The 26,009-nt window shown below is 37.9% G+C and overlaps 1 protein-coding gene across 1 annotated transcript; it reads left to right on the top strand.

Annotated features, from left to right (window-relative positions):
- The first annotated feature begins 16,555 nt into the window (after positions 1 to 16,555).
- On the top strand, positions 16,556 to 18,427 carry LOC101045341 (uncharacterized protein C2orf66). Its single transcript, XM_003925750.3, is given in 4 exon segments — positions 16,556 to 16,593; positions 16,595 to 16,718; positions 18,249 to 18,327; positions 18,330 to 18,427. Coding segments are annotated over 4 exon segments (339 nt in total).
- The last annotated feature ends 7,582 nt before the right edge of the window (positions 18,428 to 26,009 follow it).

Raw genomic sequence — 26,009 nt, 5'->3', positions numbered from 1 at the left:
ACTTTCTAATTGTATCTAAATCACAGTGTAAATGAAAGCTTCAGGTTTTGCAGAGCTACACGCATTTGAGTATTCATATTTGTAAATCATCCTTCGGTATGGAATAGTTCTGTAAGGTATGTTCATATTAACACATATGCAACCAAAAAAAGACAATCACCATGATTTTTACATTTAATATTTTGCATGTCTCTGATTAAGAAAAAGCTTTAGAAGGTTTGGAAAAAAAAAATCAGCTAGAATGATCTAGGGATTAGAGTATATTTGACTGAAGTATTAAAGACCTCTTCACTCTGTAATTACATAAGTTCTGTGAGAAGGTGCTTGAAGAAGAAACTTTATAATTCAGTCTCTCTTCATTCCCTGGCTTGCAGGAAATACAGCATTGTACATGCTAGGCAGTATGGAGACTGCTGCCTGAAGAAGGTGGTGTGCAGGATTGGGATGGGCAGGAGGAGAGGGAATTTATTTTCTGTAAAAGATTTTTACCTACTGGAGAAAAAAAGAATTTATGTTAAGAAAGAAGTAGATCACCCTTTTTAGAAAAAGTTTGTCATATAGTTACCTTTTAGTTCAGAATGTGTAACATTCACTGTATTTTAAATACTTCGTCTTAACTAGTTTTTTCTCCCAACGTGTTGGGGGGCGGGATTTTGTTCTGAATTGTTTTTTGTTTGTTTGTTTGTTTGTTTGTTTGTTTGTTTTTTGACAGAATCTTGCTCTGTCAACCAGGCTGGGGTGCAGTGGCACAATCACGGCTCACTTCGGCCTTTGCTTCCTGGGCTCAAGTGATCTTCCTACATCAGCTTCCGGAGTAGCTGGACTTTAAAAATTTTTTGTAGAGAAAGGAGCATTAAACAAGAACTCATTCTCCTCTCTCCTGAGTCCCTGGAAACTATCATTCTCATTTCTATTTCTGTGGTATTAATGTAAAAACCTTTAGTTACATAAATAAATTATAAACCTGTAGAATTCCATAAAGGAAAATAAAAAAGTCTGGAAAATCATGTCCAGACTTTTTTAATTGCAAATTCTTATTGTTAAAAAAAAGTTTAGGCCGGGTGCGGTGGCTCAAGCCTGTAATCCCAGCACTTTGGGAGGCCGAGGCGGGTGGATCATAAGGTCAAGAGATCGAGACCATCCTGGTCAACATGGTGAAACCCCATGTCTCTACTAAAAATACAAAAAAAAAAAAAAAAAAAAAAAAAAAAAAAATTAGCTGGGCATGGTGGTGCATGCCTGTAATCCCAGCTACTCAGGAGGCTGAGGCAGGAGAATTGCCTGAACCCAGGAGGCGGAGGTTGCGGTGAGCCAAGATCATGCCATTGCACTCCAGCCTGGGCAACAAGAGCGAAACTCCATCTCAAAAAAAAAAAAAAAAAAGTTTAAATATTCCCCCATAAACATACTACTACAATACTAATATGTAAATTAAAAAATTTAGAAGGTGGTGATGAAGATAATATATTTTTAAGTATTTTGCTAATTATAGTATCATGATCAGCTGATATCTCAAGACACACAATATATTTAGGGCAATAGTGGATGCCATTGATTTTTCAAAGAAGCTTGGTAATTTTTAATGGTTAGGGGTGACATTACCAAACCTGATTAAATTACAGTTTCCAATTCCTAATGAAGCTGGCAAAGGAGTAGATGTGTCAGTGCTTGTTATTTTCTTCTGTTGGTTTGTGCTTATGCTACTGGTATTATATTCAACCTGTGGTTTCTTGGAAGGAGTATTTTTAAGCTGTTTATTCATTTGTGGTAGTTACATTAGTTAAAGCTAAGTAATATAATAAATATTTAATAATACAGGAATTATATACTACATCACATTAGTCTTAAAGTGAACGAGCCGATGAACAAATTAGGGGTCCTGTCCTCCTGTATGCTGCAGAATTCTCACTGTTCTCTAAGGATGTCTCCCACGCATTATGAGCAGCCATCTGTGATAAAGGCTGAATGTGTGACTGCATTAATGTCAATCCATTTATAAATTGTTGGTAATTTCATTTGTTAGATTAAAAGCATGAAAGTGAATTATGTTTTCCTCCTACATCCCAGTATGTTGTCTTGCACACCACTTAGAATGTACACACTGTCCTCTGGGGAAACTTGGTTTAGAATATATCTTGTAACTGTAGCTCTTTGAGATTGTCTCCTCCTCCAGCAGCTTTACTGAGATACTATTGACGAGCAAAAAATGTAGAGTTCTAAACTGTACAACATATTTTGATACATGTATACAATGTGAGATGATTACCACAATCAAGCTAATTAGTGTACCCATCACTTCACACAGTTACCTTGTGTGTGTGTGTGTGTGTGTGTGTATGTTGAGAATATATAAGATTTACTTTCTTAGCAAATTTCAAATGTATAATATAGTATTATTGACTATAGTCATTCTAACATGTGAGGTGTTATATCATTGTGGTTTTCATTTGCATTTTCCTTGTTGTTAGTAATGTTGATCATTTTTTCCACATACCTGTTGGCCATGTGTATGTCTTTTTTTTTTGAGAAATATCTACTGAAGTCCTTTACCTTTTTTTTTTTTTTTTTTTTTTTTTTTTTTTTTTTTTTTTTTTTTTTGAGACATAGTCTTCCTCTGTGGCCCAGGTTGGAGGACAGTAGTGCAGAGTCGCCTGAACCTCCTCCTTCTGGGTTCAAGCGATTCTCCTGCCTCAGCCTCCCAAGTAGTTTTGACTACAGGCACATGCCACCATGCCCAGCTAATTTTTGTATTTTTAGTAGAGGTGGGGTTTCACTATATTGGTCAGAGTTTTCTCGAACTTCTGACCCCAGGTGATCTGCCCTCCTCGGCCTCCCAAAGTGCTGGGATTACAGGTATGAGCCACTATGCCTGGCCCCTTTACCCATTTTTTAATCAGGTTATTTTCTTGCTATTGAGTTGCTTGGATTCCCTATATATTTTGGATATAACTCTGTATCATATCTATGGTTTGCAAATTTCTTCCATTCCATAGGTTGTCTCTTTACTTTGTTGATTGTGAGTTTGCCTTTATATTTACATATGGTGATAAAAGGGAGGTTTTTAAGATCTATGTATATTTATATTATCCTGAAAGCAAAAATGAGGTTTCCAGAGAAGAACCTGGCTATTATTACTTAACGACAGCAAAGGGAATGGAGATTGAGTGTTATGTATCTCCACTGTGTTTTCTCTCTACCTTGTTGCTGGACCTTACAGTTTTAAATTTTAAAATGTTTATTGTTCCAGTGAGACTGTATGTTACAGTAAAGTATTTAATACAACTAACTGAAAACCTTAATCAGAAATATATGCTGTAATTCAACTTTGAAGAAAAAGAAACAAATCAGAAGAAAACTAAAAAAGAGATAAGCAATTTTTGTTGTTGTTGTTGTTGTTGTTGTTTTCATAAAATCTTCCAGACTATATTTTGGGGTTTTTACACTTTTCACGTATGCTTTGACCTTTCAGCAAATTGATGGCGTATCTATCACACCAAAATCTGTGCCAGACACATTCACATTCAGCTTCTCATTTCATGCTCCAAAAAGAAAGAAAGAAAGAAAAAACCCTTATGGGGTGGATGATTATCCCCATACTGCAAGAAAGGAGGCAGGCTCAGAGAAATTAAGCAATTTGCCTTTAGTAGAATTCAAGCCAGATTGCCTGTCTAAGAAATAGTGTTCTTGCAATGAAGACCTGCAATATGTAATTATATTCATTCAGTTTCTAATCTCTGTCAAAGTCTTTTCTGACCATACTAGTTATTACTCTTACCTTAAAAAAACATTGTTTCTAATTATCTCTCTGCAACCTTTTTTGTTACCCTTTCTATACTTTAGAGAGTCATCTCTATGACTTCAATGTTATATTCTTGGTGGATAAGTCAGATCTGCTTCCTCAATTTCATATCTAAGTATCTCTGAGTCAACAGCAGTACATTTAGCCTCTCTGAGGCTGTATCTTCATGGATAAATTGTAGCTAGTAATATCCATCTTAAAAAATTTAGATGATGATTAAATGAGATAAGGTTCTCAAGAATGATACATACTTTCTTTCCAGCTCTCTAACCTGTGGTCTTCACCAGACTAGATAAACTAGTTTCAAATTATTGTTGAAATTTAATCTAATAATTTCTTTCTTTCTTTTGGCTTTCTTGTTTTGTTTTGTTTTGTTTGAGAAAGGATGTCACTTTATCATACAGGTGGAGTACAGTGGCAGAATCTCGGCTCATCTCATTTTTGCAGAGGCAGGATTTGGCCATGTTGCCCAGGCTGGTCTTGGACACCTTAGCTCAAGCCATCCACCTGCCTCAGCCCCCCAAAATGCTAGGATTACAAACATGAGCCACCATGCCTAACCTCTAGTAATTTCTTTCCCTCCCTAATTAGCAACTCTTTATTTTCCAAATTTCTATTAAATCCTCCCAATTAAAAAAGTTTAAAGTCTATTTAATATTCATTTTGGCAACCTCTTACTTGCCTGCTACATCTCTATAGTTATTAAGCCTTAGAGAATCTTGCTTTTAGGGCCACCCTTTCTGGCTTCCTCCCTAGTTTAGACCACCGTTACTATTATTCCAAATTTTCTAGCAGCTTCATAAATGGTCTCCCTTCTTTGCTCACTCATCTCCCTTCTATCCTGAGTTTTATAGTCCCATTAGTCTTTCTTTAAGCAGCAGTTAAGTATTACTCTTTTTTTGAAATCTTTTTATCTTTACCCATTTTCTACAGGATACAGTCCTAACTCTGACAGTTTGACCAACCTACATTTCCAGCCTTTTCACCTACCATTTTCCAAAGCCATCCATCTCCTACCCACATAAGCCATTGCAGTTAGAGTTCATTTGCAAGAAACAGAAAACCTGGCCATAAGTTGCTTAAACAATCAAATCTTCAGGTAGAAAGTTTAGGACAGTAAGAGTCCCAAGAAATCATCAAGAACCAAAGCTCCTTCTGTCCCCTTGGTTCTCTGTGCTCAATGTATCCTTTTATAACAAAATGGTGACTACACCATGTTTCCATTCCAGGAGGAAGGTGGGGAAAGGAGCCAAAGGAGCTGGGATTACAGGAGCCCGCTACCATGCCCGGCTAATTTTTGTATTTTTGGTAGAGATGGGGTTTTACCATGTTGGTCAGGGTGGTCTGAACTCCTGACCTCAGGTGATCCACCCACTTCAGCCTCCCAAAGTACAAGGATTACAGGCGTGAGCTACCTCGCCCAGCCTCTATGTGCTTTTTTTGTGATCCATGTAACTTTTCTGGTGAAGTGTCTGTTTAGGTATTTTGTTCATTTATAAATTGGAGTTGTTTTCTTGTTGAGTTTGGAAAATTCTTCATATATTTTAGATACAAGCTCTTTATCAGATATGTTTGCTTTTCTCCTGCCTGTAAATTGTCTTTCCATTTTTAGTGCTATCTTTTGAAGAATTTTTAATTTTTGATGAATTCCAATTTGTCAACTCTTTCTTTTATGGTTTGGGCTTTGGGGATAATTTAAAATTTTAATTTATATTTTAATGTCTTCATTGGCATTTTATGTGCACCTCTTTATATTATAATTTTAGTGGTTGCTTTAGGGATTATAATATGTAACCTCATGAAAATGGATAACCTCAAGTAATAATTCTTTGGAAAAAGTAGGGCTAACTGAAAAGAGAATTTTTTCAATTAGTTCTGTAAATTTTTGTATGTTAATCTAATTAGTAATTATTAATTAGTGATTATACCGAGCCCAGTCAACAGGTAACATTTTTATCGGAAATCTAGGACATTGGCCAGGCACAGTGGCTCTCGCCTGTAATCCCAGCACTTTGGCAGGCCAAGGCAGGTGGATCACCTGAGGTCAGGAGTTCCAGACCAGCCTAGCCAACATGGTGAAACCTCAACTCTACTACAAATAAATGCCCAGCATGGTGGTGTGCACCTGTAATCCCAGCTACTCAGAAGGCTGAGGCAGGAAAATTGCTTGAACCTAGTGGGCAGAGGTTGCAGTGAGCAGAGATTGTGCCACTGCACTCCAGCCTGGGCAACAAGAGCAAAATTTAGTCTCAAAAACAAAAGCAAAACAAAACAAAACCTATGATGTCTCCACTTGCACTTCGGAGTATATTATTGTTACATTAGGACAAAATCATCTCTGCTACTGAGATTTCTCATGTATTCTCCCAGAGCCAGACTTACAGAATGCACTTTTGAAGGGGCAGTATAAACATTTTATATGTGTTCTATTTTGTTTAATTGGATAACATTTTATGTTCCTAAAGTGCTCCCAGAATGCTAGGAGTGAACTATCATTTTGGAAGTGGGGTACTATTTTTGTTTTTGTTCTTTATTAAATTTTTCACCCGTTCGAATAAAAGCTCATTGGTTCTGGCCAGGCAAAGTGGCTCACGACTGTAATGCCTTGGACTTTGGGAGTCCGAGGTGGGTGGATCTTGAGGTCAGGAGTTCCAAATCATCCTGGCCAATATGGTGAAACCTTGTTCTACTAAAAACACAAAAATTAGCCAGGAGTGGTGGCACTTTCCTGTAATCCCAGCTACTTATGAGGCTGAGGCAAGAGAATCAGGAACGGGGGAGGTGGAGGTTGCAGGGAGCCGAGATCCCACCACTGCCTTCCAGCCTGAGCAACAGAGTGAGGCTTCATCTCAAAAAAAAAAGAAAGAAAGAAAGAAAAAATAACCCACTGGTTCTATTTCAGAGCTCACAATTGATGAGTGCAACTAAAAGAAAATCATTTGCTCAATTATGCCCCCAAATAGCCAAAGCATTACTTATCTGAATTGTCCTTTCTTTTTTTTCTTCTCTGAAATGACTCCCTTTATCATACAAAATATGTACCTGGAAATTTAAGTTTTATTTTAAGGATGGCATTTCTTTTAAATACTTATATACCTTTATTAATGGGCTTAAATGTGGTTCATTACAAAATTATGTGACTCATGAATAGGGTCTTGTCTAGTTTAATATTCTGACATGGACCCTTGTCTCATCCATTCCTTTTATATCAAAAAGATATTCAATTATAGTTTTACTTACATTAGATATTTCATTCCAAATCCATTTTGTATTGTGGTTTGGATGACAAAAGCAGCTCTACCTTCCTCAAAAGGGAATAAGAAATTTGAATCCAGCTTCTGGGCCTACTGCAGGTTAGTGTGCTTAGTAGAACCTAAAGCAGTTGTGGTGAGTCAGGAGTCTTCCTCTGTGATTGGCCTGGTGTCTCTGCATCTTCTCTATTCTTTTCCTTTGGCTGCTGTAACAAATTACCAAAAATTGGAGGGCTTAAAACAACAGAAATATATTTCTCACAGTTCTAGAGGCCAGAAACTGAATTCAGTACCTCTGAGCCAAAATCAAGTTGTGAGCTGGGCTGTGCCACCTCTGGACATCCTATGGAAGGATTTATTCCCTTCTTGCAGCTTCTGTTGGCTGCTGGTATTCCTTGGCTTATGGCCACATCATGCCAGCCCTCAAGGCCAGCACTGTCAAATCTCTCTCTGCTCTGTGCTTACATTGCCTTCCCCTCTGTGTATCTGTGAAACCACCCTCTGCCTCTCTTAAGTAAAGACGAGGGATGAAATTGATTGCATTGAGGGCATACCCAGATAAGTAAGGATAATCTTGTCTCAAAAGTCTTAATCACATATACAAAGACCTTTCTTTCAAATAAGGTAACATTTACAAGCATTAGGGCTTGATGTCTTTGGGGTGGCATTTTCGCCCTATCATATTCTCTAAGACCTTTCTTTCAAATAAGGTAACATTTACAAGCACTAGGGCTTGATGTCTTTGGGGTGGCATTTTCGCCCTATCATATTCTCTAATGCCTCATACTACTTTGGACCATACAGATCTTAGGAGGCCCAAATCCTCAGAAAGAATTTAAGGTTTGTCTGCACTACCAGGTTCACTGCAACCCAGGATTATCTCAGCATCCTTCCACAGAATTCTTATTCATAAATATGTCTTAACCCTAAACTCCTAAGAAAACACATCTATATTTATACTAGTGACACACCAGGAACTCAGTCTTGAAAATTCAACCTCTCTCATAACCTCCACTTTCAATGCATAAATTGAGAAGAGTATGGTCTATATATATTGAGCTGTGAAAGTTAACAATGGTAAATGACAAAGCAGAGGCTCTGACACATAGTACGTATTCAATAAATACCATACTTATTATCTTACATCAGAAGGGCAAGCCATTCTTAAAGTTTGACAGTAAGCCAGAAACCTAAGTAATTCATTAAAAGGAACAAAGGGAGAGGAGAGGAATCCCAAGATGCTCTTCACTGATGACTAATGGGAAATACCTCCTATGAAGTATGGGCCCTTAGGCTCCTGAACAGCTTCGGGGCAAGATGCAACAAATAGGGCCAGAAGCTTCCACATCCCTGGAAGTGGTGGGGGAGGGGGTGGCAGGGAGGACTGCCTTGCTTCTGAAAGGAAGGGAGACAATGTACTAAGAATAATTATTCTAGATGGTTCTGTCCTTTATCTCCTTTAGCAGGCCCATATTGTGATTTGGGGATGATCGTATTGACTATGAGTTATTTCTTTTTCTTCTTCTTCTTCTTCTTTTTTTTCAGACGGGGTTCCACCATGCTGGTCAGGCTGGTCTTGAACTCCCGACCTGCCACCTTGGCCTCCAAAGTGCTTGGATTACAGGTGTGAGCCACCATGCTCAGCCAACTATGGGTTATTTCTTATTGATTGGGCTTCCCCATCTGAGTTATCTCAGGACTTGGACAAAACATCTCTGCCCTAACCCCTCAAATCCAGAACAATTAATATAGAAAAGTGTGTGTGGTCATGAACAAGCCAGTTTCCCCAATCTCTGTTGGTTTGTGTGCAAGAGATAGATCAAATATTAATTTACACTTTACCGGTCTATTGACTATTCAACTAAAATCCACAAATACTGGCCAACTACAATTATCTCACCCCTCCTTATTAAAATATGACATTATGTAAATCTCTAGTGAATGATACAAAATAGAAATGTAACAGGGCTGAAATAATATTATAAGAATCTAAGTCCAAATGTTACCTACAGAATTTTTAATTCCATAAACATTTGTTATATAACTATACTGTGCCAGGCATTATATCAAGCTCTCAAAAATCAATAATAAAAAAAGACATAGTGCCTTCTTCATGGGGCTCACCTTGTGAACCATGAGCCAAGTGGAAATGAATGCAGTCATTTGGATTGTCCTAGTTTGGGCTGTTGTAACAAAGTACCATATACTGGCTGGCTTATAAACAACAGACATTTATTTCTCACAATTCTGGAGACTGGAAGTGTATGATCAGGGTACCAACACAGATTGGGTTCTAGTGAAGCCATCTTCTGGATTGCAGACTGTCATCTTCTCCCTGTGTCCTTACATGGCAGAAAAAGGGCAAGAGAGTTCTTTGAGGTTTCTTTTAGAAGGGCACCAATCCCATTCATCAGGGCCCTATGTTCATGAACCAATCACCTCCCAGAGGCTCCACCTTCTAGTAGAATCACATCAAGGGTTAGGTTTTCAAGATAGGAATTTGGGGATGGGGGAACAAAATCATTCAGCCAGTTATATTAATTTCACCTGGCAAGAACTGTTGAAATCACGCAGTGGTTTCCTTTTCTCCAAAGAAATGATATTTGATCAGAGATTTGAAGAACAGAGAGAAGTTAGGATGGCATACAAGGGTTGGAGAAGGTATTCCAAACAGAAGCAACAGCAATTTCAAAGGCACTCAGGCATAAATGCAGTGGTGGTCACTGGAGGTCAAGTGGCTGGAATGGTGGGACTGCGTCATATTGAGAGTCTTTACATCACAGTCAAAAGAGTTTAGACTTTATTTATTTATATATTTATTTAGACAGAATCTTGCTCTGTCAGGAGTGCAGTGGCACAATCTCAGCTCACTGCAACCTCCCACCTCCTGGGCTGAAGTAATTATTCTGCCTCAGTCTCCTGAGTAGCTGGGACTACAGGTGTGCGCCACTATGCCTGGCTAATTTTTGTATTATTAGTAGAGACAGGGTTTCAACATATTGACCAGGCTGGTCTGGAACTCCTGACCTCAGGATCCACCTGCCTCAGCCTCCCAAAGTGCTGGAATTACAGGCATGAGCCACTACTTCTGGCCCTGGATTTTATTTCATGGGCATCCAGATACCATGAGAAGGTATCTGGATGCATGTGAGCATGTGAGCTTTACCTGATACCACGAGAAGGTATCTGGATGCATGTGATGCATGTGAGCTTTACCTCAGCTGTGAGACTAGTTTGTCTGCCACCAGGCTCTGCTACAACAGCCTCCCTGCCAAAGACCTGTTTGCAAAACTGTAAGAAATGATTCCGCCTTCTATATTTTAGGACAAATGTTTTATTCCTCAAATGACTTTGGAGTTATCAGTAGGGCCTGAGATGAGAGAATGGGTTGGGAACCTGGTTCTCAGTTCAGTTTATATCTCAGTTGGTGTGTGAATCTGAATGTCTAGTCTTTCACTGTGTTTCTTCCATCTGGCTTTCACTCAAGCATGATTTTTACCTTCTGTTGACTCTACCCTTCCATCTTAGTTGTATGAGAAATGGCTTAAACTTAGGGCAGGATTTAAAGCGGTGCACTGTCTGGCTATTACTAGTCCAGATCATGGCATTTGTGTTTTGAAAAGGCTGGTGGCTGTGAGGAAGACAGACCAGGGGTGGGAGACAGGGAGGCTGCTGCTGAAGTCTCAGAAACTGATCATGAACACCTGATGGAAGCAGCGGCTGTGAGGCCAGGCTGCACTTGAGAGCCAGTGCTCTCTAGGAAGCATGGCCCAGTCTCCACTCAGCCTGGGGCCTCCTTCCTCTAGGGTCTCAGGCTTCTAGAATTGTCTCACACACTGCCCCTATGAGGTAAAACTGGCTGTAATATATTTTAAACAGAGAAAGATCTTTTATCCTTTTTTAATATACCCTTCTAACATTTTCTTCCAACTTTTATTTTAGTTTCACGGGGTACCTATGCTGCTTTGTTACCTGGGTATATTGCATGATGCAGAGGTTTGAAATATGAACGATCCCATCATCTAGGTACTGAGCATAGTATCCAACAGTTAGTTTTTCAACTCTGGCCCCCCTCCCTCTATCCTTCCCTTTAATAGTCCCCAGTTTCTATTAATGCCATCTTAACATTTTTAAAAAAACAAAAGCGACAATAGCAAAGAATAAAGCAGATTTATCCATAGTGAATAACTACAGAATTCTGAGGGTCAACTTTATACTTACGCTTGGTCTAGATGGTGTCAAAAGGGACAAATGGTTCACCCAACTGTGGAGGTTTTTGAAAACGTTATGTGTGTTTTTAACCAACACTGTTTGACTCTAAGCCCCTATACCAATGAGGGAGGAAGGAAATTCAACCTTCAGTGCTTTCTGGGCCTTCCCTCACCTCTCCTGGTTCTCATAGAATCTGGAAGATTTTTGTGCCCCTAGAATATGAGGGGTGAGCCCCTCCTCTCCTGTCCATCATAGTCACTATGGCTTCCTTGACCCACAGCTCTCTGCCTCTATTCTATGTATCTCAAGAGATTTATCTCTGCCTCCTTCTCTTTATTCCACCTTCAAGCTGAAATCTGTCTGCTGCCACAAAAGTAAGTAGTTATTGCTATGAGCAGAAAGCTGCCCAGCCTGCTCTATTAATCCTATGAGCAATCTTTCCCGTATTTTTGAAATCCTCATGATCACTGAAGAAGCACTCTATAAATAATTATTTTCCTATTCACTTAGGCCAGGGAGAAGAAACAAAATATTAAATTTTATGTCCCTGTTCATGATACAGCTAAGGAGATGTATCAGCTCTTTTTTTTTTTTTTAACCTTAATACAGTCAAAAAGGGTTTAAAAGGTTGTATAGTCCAATAGATGGTTTGAAAATTCCTCCCCACCTTCTTTATTTATTATCCTTTTCCCATATTTAGTCTGTTTGCATTTATATTATACTTTAAGTTTTAATTCAATCAACAGGTATTTGTCGGATTTCTTTTATATGTGTGGTCCTGTGCTGAGTACTCTATTAACCTCTCAAATTCCATGGAGAAATGCCAGCAAAGAAGTTCATTCAGATGGCTCTCAGTGCAGAATCACCTTTTTGCCTGCTACCACACCCTTTTGTCCCAACTACTACTTTTACAAGTGCTCTACTTAATGAAGAGGCCAAATGGGATAATTTGGGCCAGAAACTAATGATTTGAGAATGTGAAATATTATGGATTTTATTTTCCTCTCTCTTAATTGAACTTATCAACCAAATAATTAGTGCTGTGTTGATACATTTTGAAGGAAACGTCATAATCAACCATATCAATAGTACCTTCTGCTCTTTAAAAAAGAAATTTAAAATTAAGAAACTGGTCAGGCATAGTGGCTCATGCCTGACATCTCAGGAGTTTGGGAGGCTCAGGCAGGAGGATAACTTTGAGGCCGGGAGTTTAAGACAAGCCTGGGCAACATAGTGAGATGTGGTTCTACAAAAAACGAAAAAAAAAAAAAAAAAATAGCCAGCCATGGTGGTGTGTGTCTATAGTCCTAGGTACTCAGGAGGCTAGGGTGCAAGGATCACTGGAGCCTAGGAGGTGGAGGCTTCAGCGAGCTATGATTGTACCACTGCATTCCAGCCTAGGTGACAGAGTGTGACCCTGTCTCTTAAAAAAAGAAACAAAGGGGCCAGGTGCAATGGCTCGCAACTGTAATCCTAGCCCTTTGGGAGGCCCAGGCAGCTGGATCATGAGGTCCAGAGATCAAGACCATCCTGGACAACATGGTGAAACCCTGTCTCTAATAAAAGTACAAAAATTGGCCGGGCGTTTGGCACACATCTGTAATCACAGCTACTCGGGAGGCTGAGGCGGAAGAATCACTTGAACCCGGCAGGTGGAGGTTGCAGTGAGCCAAGACTTCGCCACTGTGATCCAGCCTGTTGACAGAGCAACACCCATCTCAAAAAGAAAAAAAAAAAAAAAAAAAAGAAAGAAAGAAAAAAAGAAAGAAGAAGAAAAAGAAACAAAGGAATTTTTTTTTTTTAACTTAAACATACAATTCTATGTTCTATTAATCATCAGGGGAACTCCAGTGTTAATGAACAAGACTATAGTATGTATGTTACCTTTGGCCCACTGGTTCCTTCTTAAATGTTTTGTAAACATTTAAGAAACTATTAAAAGAGGGACAAATGAGCTGTGTTTTAATACAAATGGAACTATAAATTATTCATAGATAAACAGCTATGAAAATCTGTTCTAATATATTCAGCCAGTATTTCCTATTTTAAAAGTGCTGCATATTGGGCTCAACGCTCAGCACTGGGAATGTGAGGGTGAGCACTGCCTAAGGAGTTTATAGTGTCAAAACTTTTTGCTATAATCTCAGTAAAAATTTAATATTTCAATATTATTAGATGCTTACACTTTAAAGTCCTGAGGTTTTAAAGAGAGTGATGTATTGAAATTCCAGGGTGTTCATTTACTCACCTAACCGTTGACATTTAAACAGTCTCTGTCACATTTTAACAACTATAACACCTTTCCTTAACTCTGCTTCCCACTCTAGTAACTGCCTTCTTTCTTTTCACATCTGTGTTTCCAAGAGCTTGCTATACTCACTTTTTATCCTCTCCATCCACTCCCTTCTAATCTTTCTGCCAGAACAGCTCAAATGCTCCATAGCCCTCATTCTATCCAACGTGTCCCTCCTTGAAACACTTTATTCTCTTGCTTCCATACTTTGCTAGTTTTTCCCTCACCTCCAGTGTGTCTTTTGTAGATTCCTGCATGTGGCTGTTACATGTTAAAATTTCTCAAAGCTCAAGCTTGTGGCCCCCCTTTTTTCTTATATTATAACTTTTACTGAGGTAATCTCATTCAATTCTATGCCAACAACTCCCAAATTTACATTTCCTTCCCAGATTTCTCCTTAGAGCTCCAGATCAGTGTGTCTGATTGCATTCTTTCCATCCCCATGAGGAAATCTCAAAGGCTCCTCTCAACCCATTCCAAATGAAATCAGGATCTTCACTCCTCCATGCCTAGGTTTGGTATCTTGATTAATGGCACTGTAACCCATTTATTTACATAACCCACAAACCCAGCAACTGGTTTTGAAACTCAAAACTCCTTTGCCTCCCGCCCCATAGTATCCAGTACATTAACCATCCCCTATAAATCTCTCTCAGATCTACCCACAACTCTGCATCTGTACAAACCCTGCCCTAATCCAAGTTAACATACTTTCCTGCCTGGACAACTGTGTAGCCAGCTAACTGGCTTTGTGCAGCCCTCTTTTCTAGCTTAGTCTGTCTTCCCCATTACAACCAGAATAATCTTTTTAAAATGCAAGTATGATCAAGCTGCTTAGATGCCTAAAACCCTTTAATCAGCATTACTTGTAGCTGAAAGATCATAATCTGACTACCTCTCTGGCCCCATCTTGCATCAGGCTCCCCACTTGCTCCCTCTACACCTGGCATAATTTCAGTTCCTTTGATGTGCTCCATTCCTAGTGCAGCTGTTCACCTTGTTTGACACACTTATCCCTCTGTCCTCCTCAGGTTGCCTAAGTAACTCCTATTCAATTGACCAGATGTAAGGTCATTTCCCCACAGAAGACTTCCCTGGCCCCTCAGACTGAATCAAATTCCCCTTTTCTTTGAGAGGAAAACTGCTCTTGTCCCCCAATCTGGAGTGCAGTGGTGCAACCTTGGCTCATTTCAACCTCTGCCTCCTGGGTTCAAGCAATTTGCCGGCCTCAGCCTCCCAAGTAGCTAAGATTATAGGTGCCTGCTACCATGCCTGGCTAATTTTTGTATTTTTAGTAGAGATGGGGTTTCATCATGTTGGCCATGCTGGTCTCAGACTCCTGATCTCAGGTGATCCACCCTTCTCGGCCTCCCAAAGTGCTGGGATTACAGGCATGAGCTACTGCAGCTTGCCCAAATCCTCCTTTTCTGTACTTTCATAGCACTTGCTATTTCATAAAAATGATTGTTCACTTATACATACACATTTGGTTATATAATGATTTGATTAATGTTTCTCTTGCCCACTACTCTATTTAATGAGGGCAAGGATTGTATTTGTTATGTTTACCATTTAATCCTCAAAGTCTAGTTCAGTGCCTGGCACAGAGTAGGCACTTCCTAAAAGTCTGCTGACTGAATAAACAGAGGAGATGAATAAATGATGGTTACAGGTCATAGTAACTTGCCAAGGATGAAGATGGCAAGGCTGAGACTGTAGCCAGGTTTGCTAATTTCTAGTCCAGACCACCAGCCTTCTCAACAAATATCTTCTTCTAAATTTTGTTCTAAATAATTGGAACCAAAGCAATGTCACAACTCAAGTCCAATTTCTCAGCCTACCATTTTCTACATATGGCATTTATTCAGCAAGAGAATGTTGTAGGTATAGTAATTTTTTTTCCCATGAAACATGTGCTATCTTCTTGCTCTATTTTAAGGGATATTATGATAAACAATGCCACTATTTAAAACTTCTAAAGTTTCTTGAGATTCTCAGGAAAAGTACAAGGTATAGGTCAAAAAGAGTAATTTTGTCTCTCACAATAGAATTTTCTGTTCAAAAAATGCTGTTAACTCAAAAAAATGATACCTCCAACGGAACATTCTAACAGGTGGGATAGTCATCATAATATTTCCAGCTACTATGTATATCCCTTCCCTTAAAAGAAAAAAGGAGAAAATCGCTTTGCTATGTGTAAGTGCCTTGCATGTTTTATAAAATCCACATAAAATTTTCAGTGGTTCAAGGAGTGGCTGCCACATTTCAAAGGCAAATAGGCTTGTCCCTGAAAAAGCTTGAAGATCTGACTCTCAAGGGTCTTTCTGCTTTGGATGAAAAAGGAATCATTATTTTTGAACTCCCCCTGCTCACGTCAGTGATTTCCACCTGCAGCCAATCCATTGGTTATAAACACCCACGAATTGCCTTGCTGATTATAGGCAGGATAACCTAGGAGGGCCAGCCAAAACTGAACTCCTGGTAAGCTTTATTAGCCTTTTCTATGATGTGTCTTGGTTTCCATTTCCACACATTGGAGTGGAAGACAATCTCTCTACTCACACTGGTGTGGTATGTGTCTGTCTGTCTCAGATGTGTGTGTCAGGTGTGTTTCTCAGCTCACAGTATGTGAAGTAATTTTTTTTTCAAGACTGCTATCATAAGGCTTAAAAGTAATTAAGTTTTTGGGTTTTGTTATTATTTTAAGAATCGTACTTTGGAGGCAACAAAGTACTTTTTTTTCCCCCAAAGATCAAAAAGGCATACTCAGACTTTCTATGTTATGTTCATAATTGTTTTGCATATCACTATACAACATTCTCATCATCATGGGCTACTTTAAGCTAATCAGTTGGATTTGGGGATCCTCATTTAGAAGTCAATATGGAAAAAGGATGGCTGTAAAACTTAGATAAACCAGTATCCTATTTCTCCTTCCTTGTCTGCCTTTATAGATGTTTCATCTTTCCTTATCTTTCCCCTGACTATCTCTCAGTGACCATGGACAGCTCCCTGGTCCCCTCTTTCACTCAGCTCCACCATGACCATAGCACCTCTCCTGCTACTATGTGTTGCCCTGGTGCTACTTGGGCATGTGCATGGAGCCACACTAAGAAATTAAAACAAATGGAAGCCATTCAATAACCCCAGAAACAGAGATTTGGTAAGAACACACCTGGAGCCTGGGTTTCAGGATAGAACTAATGCCTCTTTGGATTTATGCACACAGCATTCTGTTTTCCAGAGCATAGTGGAAAGGGGGCTACCAAGTATTGAGAAGATTCTCCAACAGGATTGGACCACTATTTTACTACCCTAGTGGTTGGTAACTTACTATTTATCTGGCCAGTTTACATTTGTTTCTGTAAAGAGAAACAAATTTATATTTGGAAACAATCTTATACACACATAGTGCATTTCATTTGTAACTGATCTTGTATACACATTGACTTTGTAGCCTTGACTTCTAATACATATACAAAATCAAGAGTGTAACAGGGAATTGCTTTTGCACAGCTTAGATTGAACCGATGATAAAACAAGTTACCATATAAATAGTAATTGCCAAGCTCAATTGCAAAAACTGTAAGTTGACCCTGCATAGGTATCAATTTGCCAGGCATATTTTTAACATACAGTTATCTAGAAAATAGAATTCAAAAGCTCACTAAACAGTCTTCTGAAAACAATATGCTAAATACAATAAACATGTTGACATGACTATTTTTTTTTTCTAAAGTGAATGATGTGAAATATAACAACATAGGATTAAAATAAACTGAGATAAGACACCAGCAGGATTTGTTTTCTGGTCACAACTGCTGACCAAAACAGGATCTGGTCCAGAGAGGAGAAAGTGAAAAAACTGGATGAAACCAGTTTCATTGCTCTCATTGCTCTGGATATGATTCACCCACCAGTGCCATGCCAGTTTACAAATGTCATGGCAACGACCTGGAAGTTACCACTCCTTTCCATGGCAATGATGCAGAAGTTAAGAACCATCCCTTAATTTGCATATATTTGAAAGTGGATATAAACACAGTTGCTAAGAGCCCATATGTTGTCAACTCTGGGTGCACTACTTATGAGTCAGCCTTGTTCTGGCAGGAACATTACCTTTCAATAAAAGATTGTTACCACAACCAACCTGCCCTTAAATTCTTTTCTGGGCAAAGCCAAGAACCCTCCTGGGCTAAGCCCCAGTTTTGGGCTTGATCTGTCCTGCATCAAAGCAAGTAGCACTTTGCACATTTTCTGTGTTTATTTCCTAATGGAAATCTGTAAAAAAACTTTGAAAAGAAACTTGCAGAAAGTAGCAACAGAGATCTCATCTTAAGGAAGAGGAGATACTGAGTTGCTCATTATGGAGTTCAGTTTCATCTCTGACCTTAGTACTCAGAGATAGTTCATAATGAATCTTTGAATTGTGGTGCTGTTCCATATTCTTCCTTCATTTTTTCACTAAGAATGGTAAATTATCTTGGTTAGGGTTGAAATGTCAGAAGGCACAGAGGAGGGGAAGAGAAGTAGCTGAAGTTTGTACTTGTATTTCTGGATTTTGATTTCCAACCTCTTGCCTCCTAGATTAACCTTAAAGTCAATTCAGTAGAAAAATAGAGGGGGAAAAATTCACTTTTATTTTAGGTGTTTCATTTATATCTGCCAATGAACATTTTCTTTCTCTCTTTAGTTTTTCAGAAGCCTTCAGGCACATTTTAAGGGCAGAGGTCTTGATATTGGAACATTTCCAAATCCTTTCTCCATGAATGAGAACCTAAACCCCTCTCTTTCCGACCAGAACTTCTTGCTTGTGCATTTGCAGATTACGAAGAGCAGAAAAATTCCTTTCACAGATATCTCAAAGGCTGAAACTTTCTTCTGAGCCAAGGTAAAAGTTGGCGCTTTATTCACAGGATCTGTCCAAACATACAATTCAGCCATAAAGTAGGTATTTTGAAAGTATTCACTTGAAAAATGATTTTATTTCTTCATAGAAATAAGTGCTCAGTTCTGCTTATACTCATCACTGTTAAATATCTGGATTTGATTCAGGCAGGTATTTCACAGTCCTGTTTTAAAAAGAAATGACAGTTTTAATTTTTTAAGCATAGTTATCCAGGAGAGATGTATTAAAATGATAGAATGCTCTCTCTTAATAGGATTATTAAATTAGTAACATGGACACATTCTTACCTATATCTTTTTCCAGACAAGGTGATATAGCTGTGTGGAAAATCTACATAAAGAAATATGTCAAATTCAGTTGTTGAATTAAATAGGAATTAAAAGTTAAAAGAATGGTTCTTTGGGGGATAAAGTAGTATGCATATATTAGAGCTTGAACTCCTCACCTATAGGAAGAAAAGTTGACTAGTAGTAAGGATGGCATTTTTATCATAGAAAAAGGATTTGAATTTCATTGCTATTACTATTTTAGTATTCCTATCAAACCAATATCTACCATTTACAAAGAACAAGTATGGTGCATTCCAAGCAAATATTTTATGATTTCAATGTGTTAGCTTTTTGTTTAGCTGAATAATAAAGGGAATGGAATCACAATTAAAATCTTTTCCCATTCTCCCACAAGTGTAATTTTGAAATTCTGAGGAAGCATACCTTTCTTGTGCTTTATTATGTTTGTGAAAGTGTTTGCATTATTAGTTCTTTCAAATGTGATGATTAAAAAATAATGATTGCTTAAAAAGAACATATAACTTACCATGTGGAATATGTCCTTAGAGAGTGTTCTAAAATGAGAAAATAAAATAGAAGAAACAGTAAGGTGTTAATGAAGTTTTTGCTTGACTATTTTTTACACTTTGGCCTTAGGGTATCAGAGAATAGTTATTAATACCATGCTACCTTCTTTAGTAAAAGGCAGATAAATTGCTTGTAAGTCTCAATTTCTTCATCTGTAAATTACAGATACTAGTTTCTACCTTACAGAAAGTATCATAGAAAATATCAAATAAATATTTTCATGTGAGCATGGAATGAGGTAATATTTAAGGTCAGGAAACTGATAAAGCACCTGATTGGTGGTATCATAAAAGAACAGGAATTATTTAACTTTATGACAAAAAACAAAGCTTCTGATTTGGAGTATATTTCGCAATTATGAGCTCTATGTTCCTTTTATCTCTGGTGAGAAAATAAGACAAAAAGAGCTTTCATTAAAACATTGATTTTGGGGTCTTTGGGTTGATTACGTAGTCTTCATTTTCTATTTAATTATAACATTGTCTTGTTCTTTCAGGTGTCTGGCTATTTTAAAACTACAGATGAAGCTTCTCATTAGAAAAATTCAACCACTATCATAGCTAAAGTTTTGTGGAGTTTTTTTTCTCCTTCATTTTTATATTTCAGTTAGTAATGATTTTATTCCATATTTCCAGATTTACATATAAATAGCTGGAACTATGATTTCTATGCATATTTATGGAGTGTTTTTCCTGTATAACCATAAATATTGATGTAGAACACTGCACGTATTTGTAGGAGTTAAAAAAACATCACAAACTGAAAAGAGATTATAATCTTCTAAATTAGATGTTAAGCTTGTTTTTATAACTTGTCTTTTACATTTATTATATTTTATCCATCAATATATATTTTGAAAGTGACACATTCACTTTTTCTATAGTAAAATTCATTATATGTGATGCGGGTTGGTTTTCAAATTTGTCTTCCTTCCCTAAAAAGAAGATGCATCCCCACATTCAGCATATGCTGCTAAAAGACCTCACAGTTTTAGTTTCATAAGAAATGAGGGCAAGTGATAAACAGCCACCATTAAGTTAAAATGGAAGCAAATAACAACAACAAACATGGGATTCTGGAAGTTGTCAATGCCTCTGAAGATGCTTTTGCCAAAATATTCAGAGGTGGACACTGTGCCACATCAAATATTCTAGCAATGCCCCAGCCCTTGCTCCCATACACAACCTCCTCAGTAAGGAAAAGTAGAAACAGGTGGTTTCCTCTCTTTCCAACCAGCCCCTGTCCTCCTTATTCTAGCTCATGCTGAGTTATTCTGATTCCCATATTCTCATTTGGAACAGCTGCTTTTCCTGTATTTTTATAGATAGCTGCATCTATAATGTTGTGCTAAAAGTGCAACATTGTCCTGACATTAGTCTGTGCATTTTAAAATAGTTTACTGTGACTTTTTTGGTGGATTATTGTTATTGTATATGAAAAAATATTTGTGCAAGAACAGATTTTGTGTCTGGTTTAAGATGTTCTATTGTAATTAGTTGTATATGTGTCTGTTTCTCCTGAAGAGTGGTGAGGTCTTTGTGAGCAGAGACCATATCTAATGCACCTTTATTTCCCTAGCACCTAGTACAATGCCTAGCGTGGAGCAAGTGTTCAGTAGATACTTGTTGAATTGAAATATGCATGTGCTATTCAGTCAGTCTTCACACAGTAATGGAAACTGCTTTTAGTTAATGTCAAAACATTTTTATCATCATTTAAAAAATGTAAGTAATTCTTCATGAGCTATTCCTTATAATAGTTTAGTTTATTCACATAAATGGTAGAGTGATAGGGAGTTTTTCACCACTATCAAGTTCCAAATACTAGTTTTCCGTTTCTCACTACTATCCCTGCTCGGGCATTATGAACTCCACGAAGGGAACACTTATCAGTTTCAGGGCTTTGAAAAGGAAGGGCATTCATATGGGACATTTAGCTATGAGCTTGCCAAGTTTTGGGGCAGTGACATTCATCCTTCAGCTGGAAAACTTTTATGGATGGAAACCCATACCTCACACTGACTACAGTTTGTTAATGGTAATGCTATTGGCAGTAGGGGGAAGCCAAATTATCATTGTGCGTGATCAATTAGCACACCTGGTCCCCAGATACTCTATGTTAGTAGTTCCCTCAGATCTGCCCTATCATTTTGGCAATCAAAATCTCCTGGGGGGTGGGTGTGGTGGCTTACACCTGTAATCCCAGTACTTTGGGAGGGGGAGGTGGGCAGATCACCCAAGGTCAGGATTTCAAGACTAGCTTGGCCAATATGGTGTAACCATGTCTCTACCAAAAATACAAAAATTAGTCCAGTATGGTGGCTCACTCCTTCAGGATGCTGAAGCAGGAGAATAACTTGAACCCAGAATGTGGAGGTTGCAGTAAGCTGAAATCATGATGTCACTGCATTCCAGCCTGGGCGACACAGTAAGACTCTGTCTCAAACAAACAATATCCTTCCTATACACATTTCTAAAATTGCTTTCACTCTTTGCTGAGAACTACTGCTAGAACAGAGATGAAATTTAGTGTTTGTTCCAATGCAAATAAATGTTCTGCAGCTGTTTTAGGCTCTGGAGTCTCTGGTACTTCTCTATGTAGGTCATTGGCAATCACTCAACACTAAGAGGAGCCTCTGCTCTTCTTCAGTGAGTACCCCATTCCCAGTATTTGGCCTATTGTCCTCACACTGCTAAGAGTGTGAGTTTTTATCCTACTTGCAAGCTACACAGTAGCCTTCTACATTTTTATCAAACTTGGCAGATACATGAGACACCTACATCTGAGACAACTACGTCTGAGACAACTGATTTTGCTACTGATAGCATGGTAGGTAGTGACATGAGTTTTACACTCACATCAGTTTTCCCTACTCCCCCAAGTTTCAAGGGGGCCATGTGAATGTGGGTCCAGGGGTATGCTGGGCACAAGTGGGTTTGTGCCAAAGCTGAGGAACTCCAAACTTAGGAAATCCCCACTCTTCTAATGAAACTGCTATCAACATGCCCAAACTTTGCCCAGAAGGAAACATTTCTTATACTGTTCAGAAAACAGATTTGCTCCCTGCCCCAGAAGGAGACAATAGCGCTACCTTTCCAGTCTGTTTGATTTGAAAACAGCTTTGAAAAGCTAGGCTAGAATAAAGCTATCATGAGCTTTTGGCAAACAATGAAAGAGCCATGGAAAAATAGTCTCACACATAGGGTCACACCCCATCCCACATGGCTCTTTTCCCTGGCAAGAAGAAAGAATGTATGATTATAATTATATGGTCATGGTAAAAATTCAATGTTCTGCTTCCTTCAGACTTTCCATTTTGATTCTCAAAACAAGGCTGAATGTATTTTTATTATTGCCATAACCATTCCACTTCATCTCAAGGTAATGTGGATACCTCTGACTCATTGGGAAGAAATCTCTTCCAAGTAAGTGGGGGAAACGAAAACAGAAAGATTGAAATTTAAGATATTTTGCAACAGTCTGACCTCCAAAATAACTTTCATATCCTTAAAGTGTTTCATAGCCAAAAAAAACCCCACAAAAAAACAAACCAAAAAAATGACCCTCCTACCCCTCATTCACTGCTTTCTGTTCTTCATAACATGAATTTATATCTCCAGAATTATTTTTTCCATATTCCAGATAGCCAACAACAAGACAACATAGTCTAAGCCATTTGGGTCTTAGGAGAGTATTCTTACAGTAACCATTCCTCCTCATTTGATTTATCTTCTTTTCCTCTAGGTGAGTGAGAACTGGAGATTCCTAAATTCCTCTTAGACACAGTTCCTCAACTGTCTAGGAAAACGTAGAGGAGAATTTCCCTATACGTGGTTTAAGTAGATTACCTTAACACACTTCATCCTGCTCACCTTTCATGTTTTATACCCAGGTAGGACTCTGAAGATCCTTCCTCATGAGAAAGGGGATGACTTCTAGCTGTGAGATATTTTCTTCTCACTTGGCAGTCCCACTCTTGCAGGTCCTGGCCCCTCATTCTCCCATCCTTCTGCTGTTTATCATCACTTAGACTGTCATAAAGATGGTTAGGTGATACTCTCCCTGTAACTTGTCCTTAACCTTAGCTTCATATTGAACTATATTCCCCAACTTCAGCTCCCTTGACCACAGTTCCAAAGGCACTTTCAATTCCATCCTATATAATTCATAAATGTCTTTTCAGCATGAACTATTAGGCCATACAGTAGCGTTTACAATGATGCAGCAGCTAGTGCTGTTCTCAAGATGTTTACAGCCAGTGTCTCTAGAATAGGACAAATAGATGACAACAATACGAGGAAAAATATAAATCACAGGAGTGTGTAAAAGTTGAAAGTCTGTGCCATTCAGAGGAGGCAGCATAATTCCAAGCATGGGACTTGGAATCAGAGACCAGGGTTCAAATCCTGGCTCTACTACTTATTAGAGATCGTAGCATTAGGAATAACATCCACTTTGAAAGAAGAATTATTTTGAGATATATGTAATATGTATAAAACAGTAGATGGCTGATGTATTTGTTATATAGCAAATGGGCAAGAATGCATAGTAACCGTGTCAAGTATTTGCTTCTTTCTGAAAGTTTGCTGTTAGGAAAGGAAGAAAACTTGGGAGAGGTGGAACAGGAAGCCCAGGTGAACGTATTTACAGACTGAGACGGAGTTTGAGGAAAGGGAGAGTTTGAGGATTCTGGAGTGGGGACAAGGGGAGACTGGTGGGAGTGGTTTTTGTTTGTTTGTTTGAGACAGAGTCTCTCTGTCGCCCAGGCTGGAGTGCAGTGGCACAATCTCGCCTCACTGCAACCTTCAGTGTCCTAAGTGATTCTCCTGCCTCAGCCTGCTGACTAGCTGGGATTACAGGTGTGTGTGCCACCATGCCCGACTAATTTTTTTTTTTTTGTGTGTATATATATATATATATATATATATATATATATATATATATATTTTTTTTTAAGTAGAGACAGGGTTTCTCCATGTTGGTCAGGCTGACTCTGGTCTTGAACTGCTATCTTAGTGATCTGCCCACCTCGGCCTGCCAAAGTACTGGGATTACAGGCGTGAGCCACCATGCCTGGCCTTAGGGAGTGGGATTTAAAGTACAGATTGCGGGAGAATTTTAGCTTTCTGTGGCAGGGGAGAACTGGAAAGTGAAACATGCACGTGGCAGAGAAAATGGTTAAATTAAGAAAAACATCACACAGCAGCAACCAAATTAAAGAACATTCAGCTAAGAAAATGGGAGAATGAAACCAACATCTTAGTGAATAATTGAGGGAAATTAACTAGATTAAAGAAAATATATTCAAGCCGGGCGCGGTGGCTCAAGCCTGTAATCCCAGCACTTTGGGAGGCCGAGGTGGGTGGATCATGAGGTCGAGAGATCGAGACCATCCTGGTCAACATGGTGAAACCCTCTCTCTACTAAAAATATAAAAAATTAGCTGGGCATGGTGGTGCGTGCCTGTAATCCCAGCTACTCAGGAGGCTGAGGCAGGAGAATTGCCTGAACCCAAGAGGCAGAGGTTGCAGTGAGCCGAGATCGCGCCATTGCACTCCAGCCTGGGTAACAAGAGTGAAACTCCGTCTCAAAAAAAAAAAAAAAAAAAAAAAAAAAATATATATATATATATATATATATATGTGTATATATGTGTATATATATATGTGTATATATATTCTATATATATTCTATATATATAGAATATATATGTGTATATATATTCTATATATATAGAATATATATGTGTATATATATTCTATATATATAGAATACATATATACACATATATACACATATATACACATATATACACTATATATATAGAATATATATTATATATATTCTATATATATTCAATATATATTCAATATATATATTCTATATATATATTCAATATATATATTCTCTCTATATATATTCTCTATATATTCAATATATATATTCTATATATATTCTATATATATATTCTATATATATATTCTATATATATATTCTATATATATATTCTATATATATATTCTATATATATATTCTCTCTATTCTATATATGTTCTCTATATATATTCTATATATATTCTCTATATATATTCTCTATATATTCTCTATATATATTCTATATATATATTCTATATATATACTATATATATTATATATATGTATTATATATATTCTATATATATACTATATATATTCTATATATGTATTATATATATTCTATATATTCTATATATGTATTTTATATATAATATATATATTCAATATATATTCTCTCTATATATATATTCAATATATATATATTCAATATATATATATTCTATACATATATATTCTATATATATATACTATATATATTCTATATATATATACTATACATATTCTATACATATATATTCTATATATATATATTTATATATATATTCTATATATATTATTTTTATATATATATTCTCTCTACATATATATTCAAAGAATCTGGAACGATAGCTGAGAGAAGAGGCTGATTGAGTCGCACTGCAGCTTGGGTCGTGCCTCCCAGAAGCAGATCCCGGCCTGACCCGCAGGCGGAACCCGAGTGCTGCGGCTACCGCGGAGACCCGGCGGGTTTCACCGAAGGCTGCCGGTTTCCTGCTCTTGCTTGCCCCTGTGCGAGGTAGCGTCTGGAAGGGGCTGCTCTTCAGGTTTTCTG

This window comes from Saimiri boliviensis, chromosome Y, assembly GCF_048565385.1.
Source record: "Saimiri boliviensis isolate mSaiBol1 chromosome Y, mSaiBol1.pri, whole genome shotgun sequence".
Taxonomy (NCBI): domain Eukaryota; kingdom Metazoa; phylum Chordata; class Mammalia; order Primates; family Cebidae; genus Saimiri; species Saimiri boliviensis.
The sequence above is the reverse complement of the archived record's forward strand: the minus strand, read 5'-3'. Positions and strand labels throughout refer to the sequence as shown.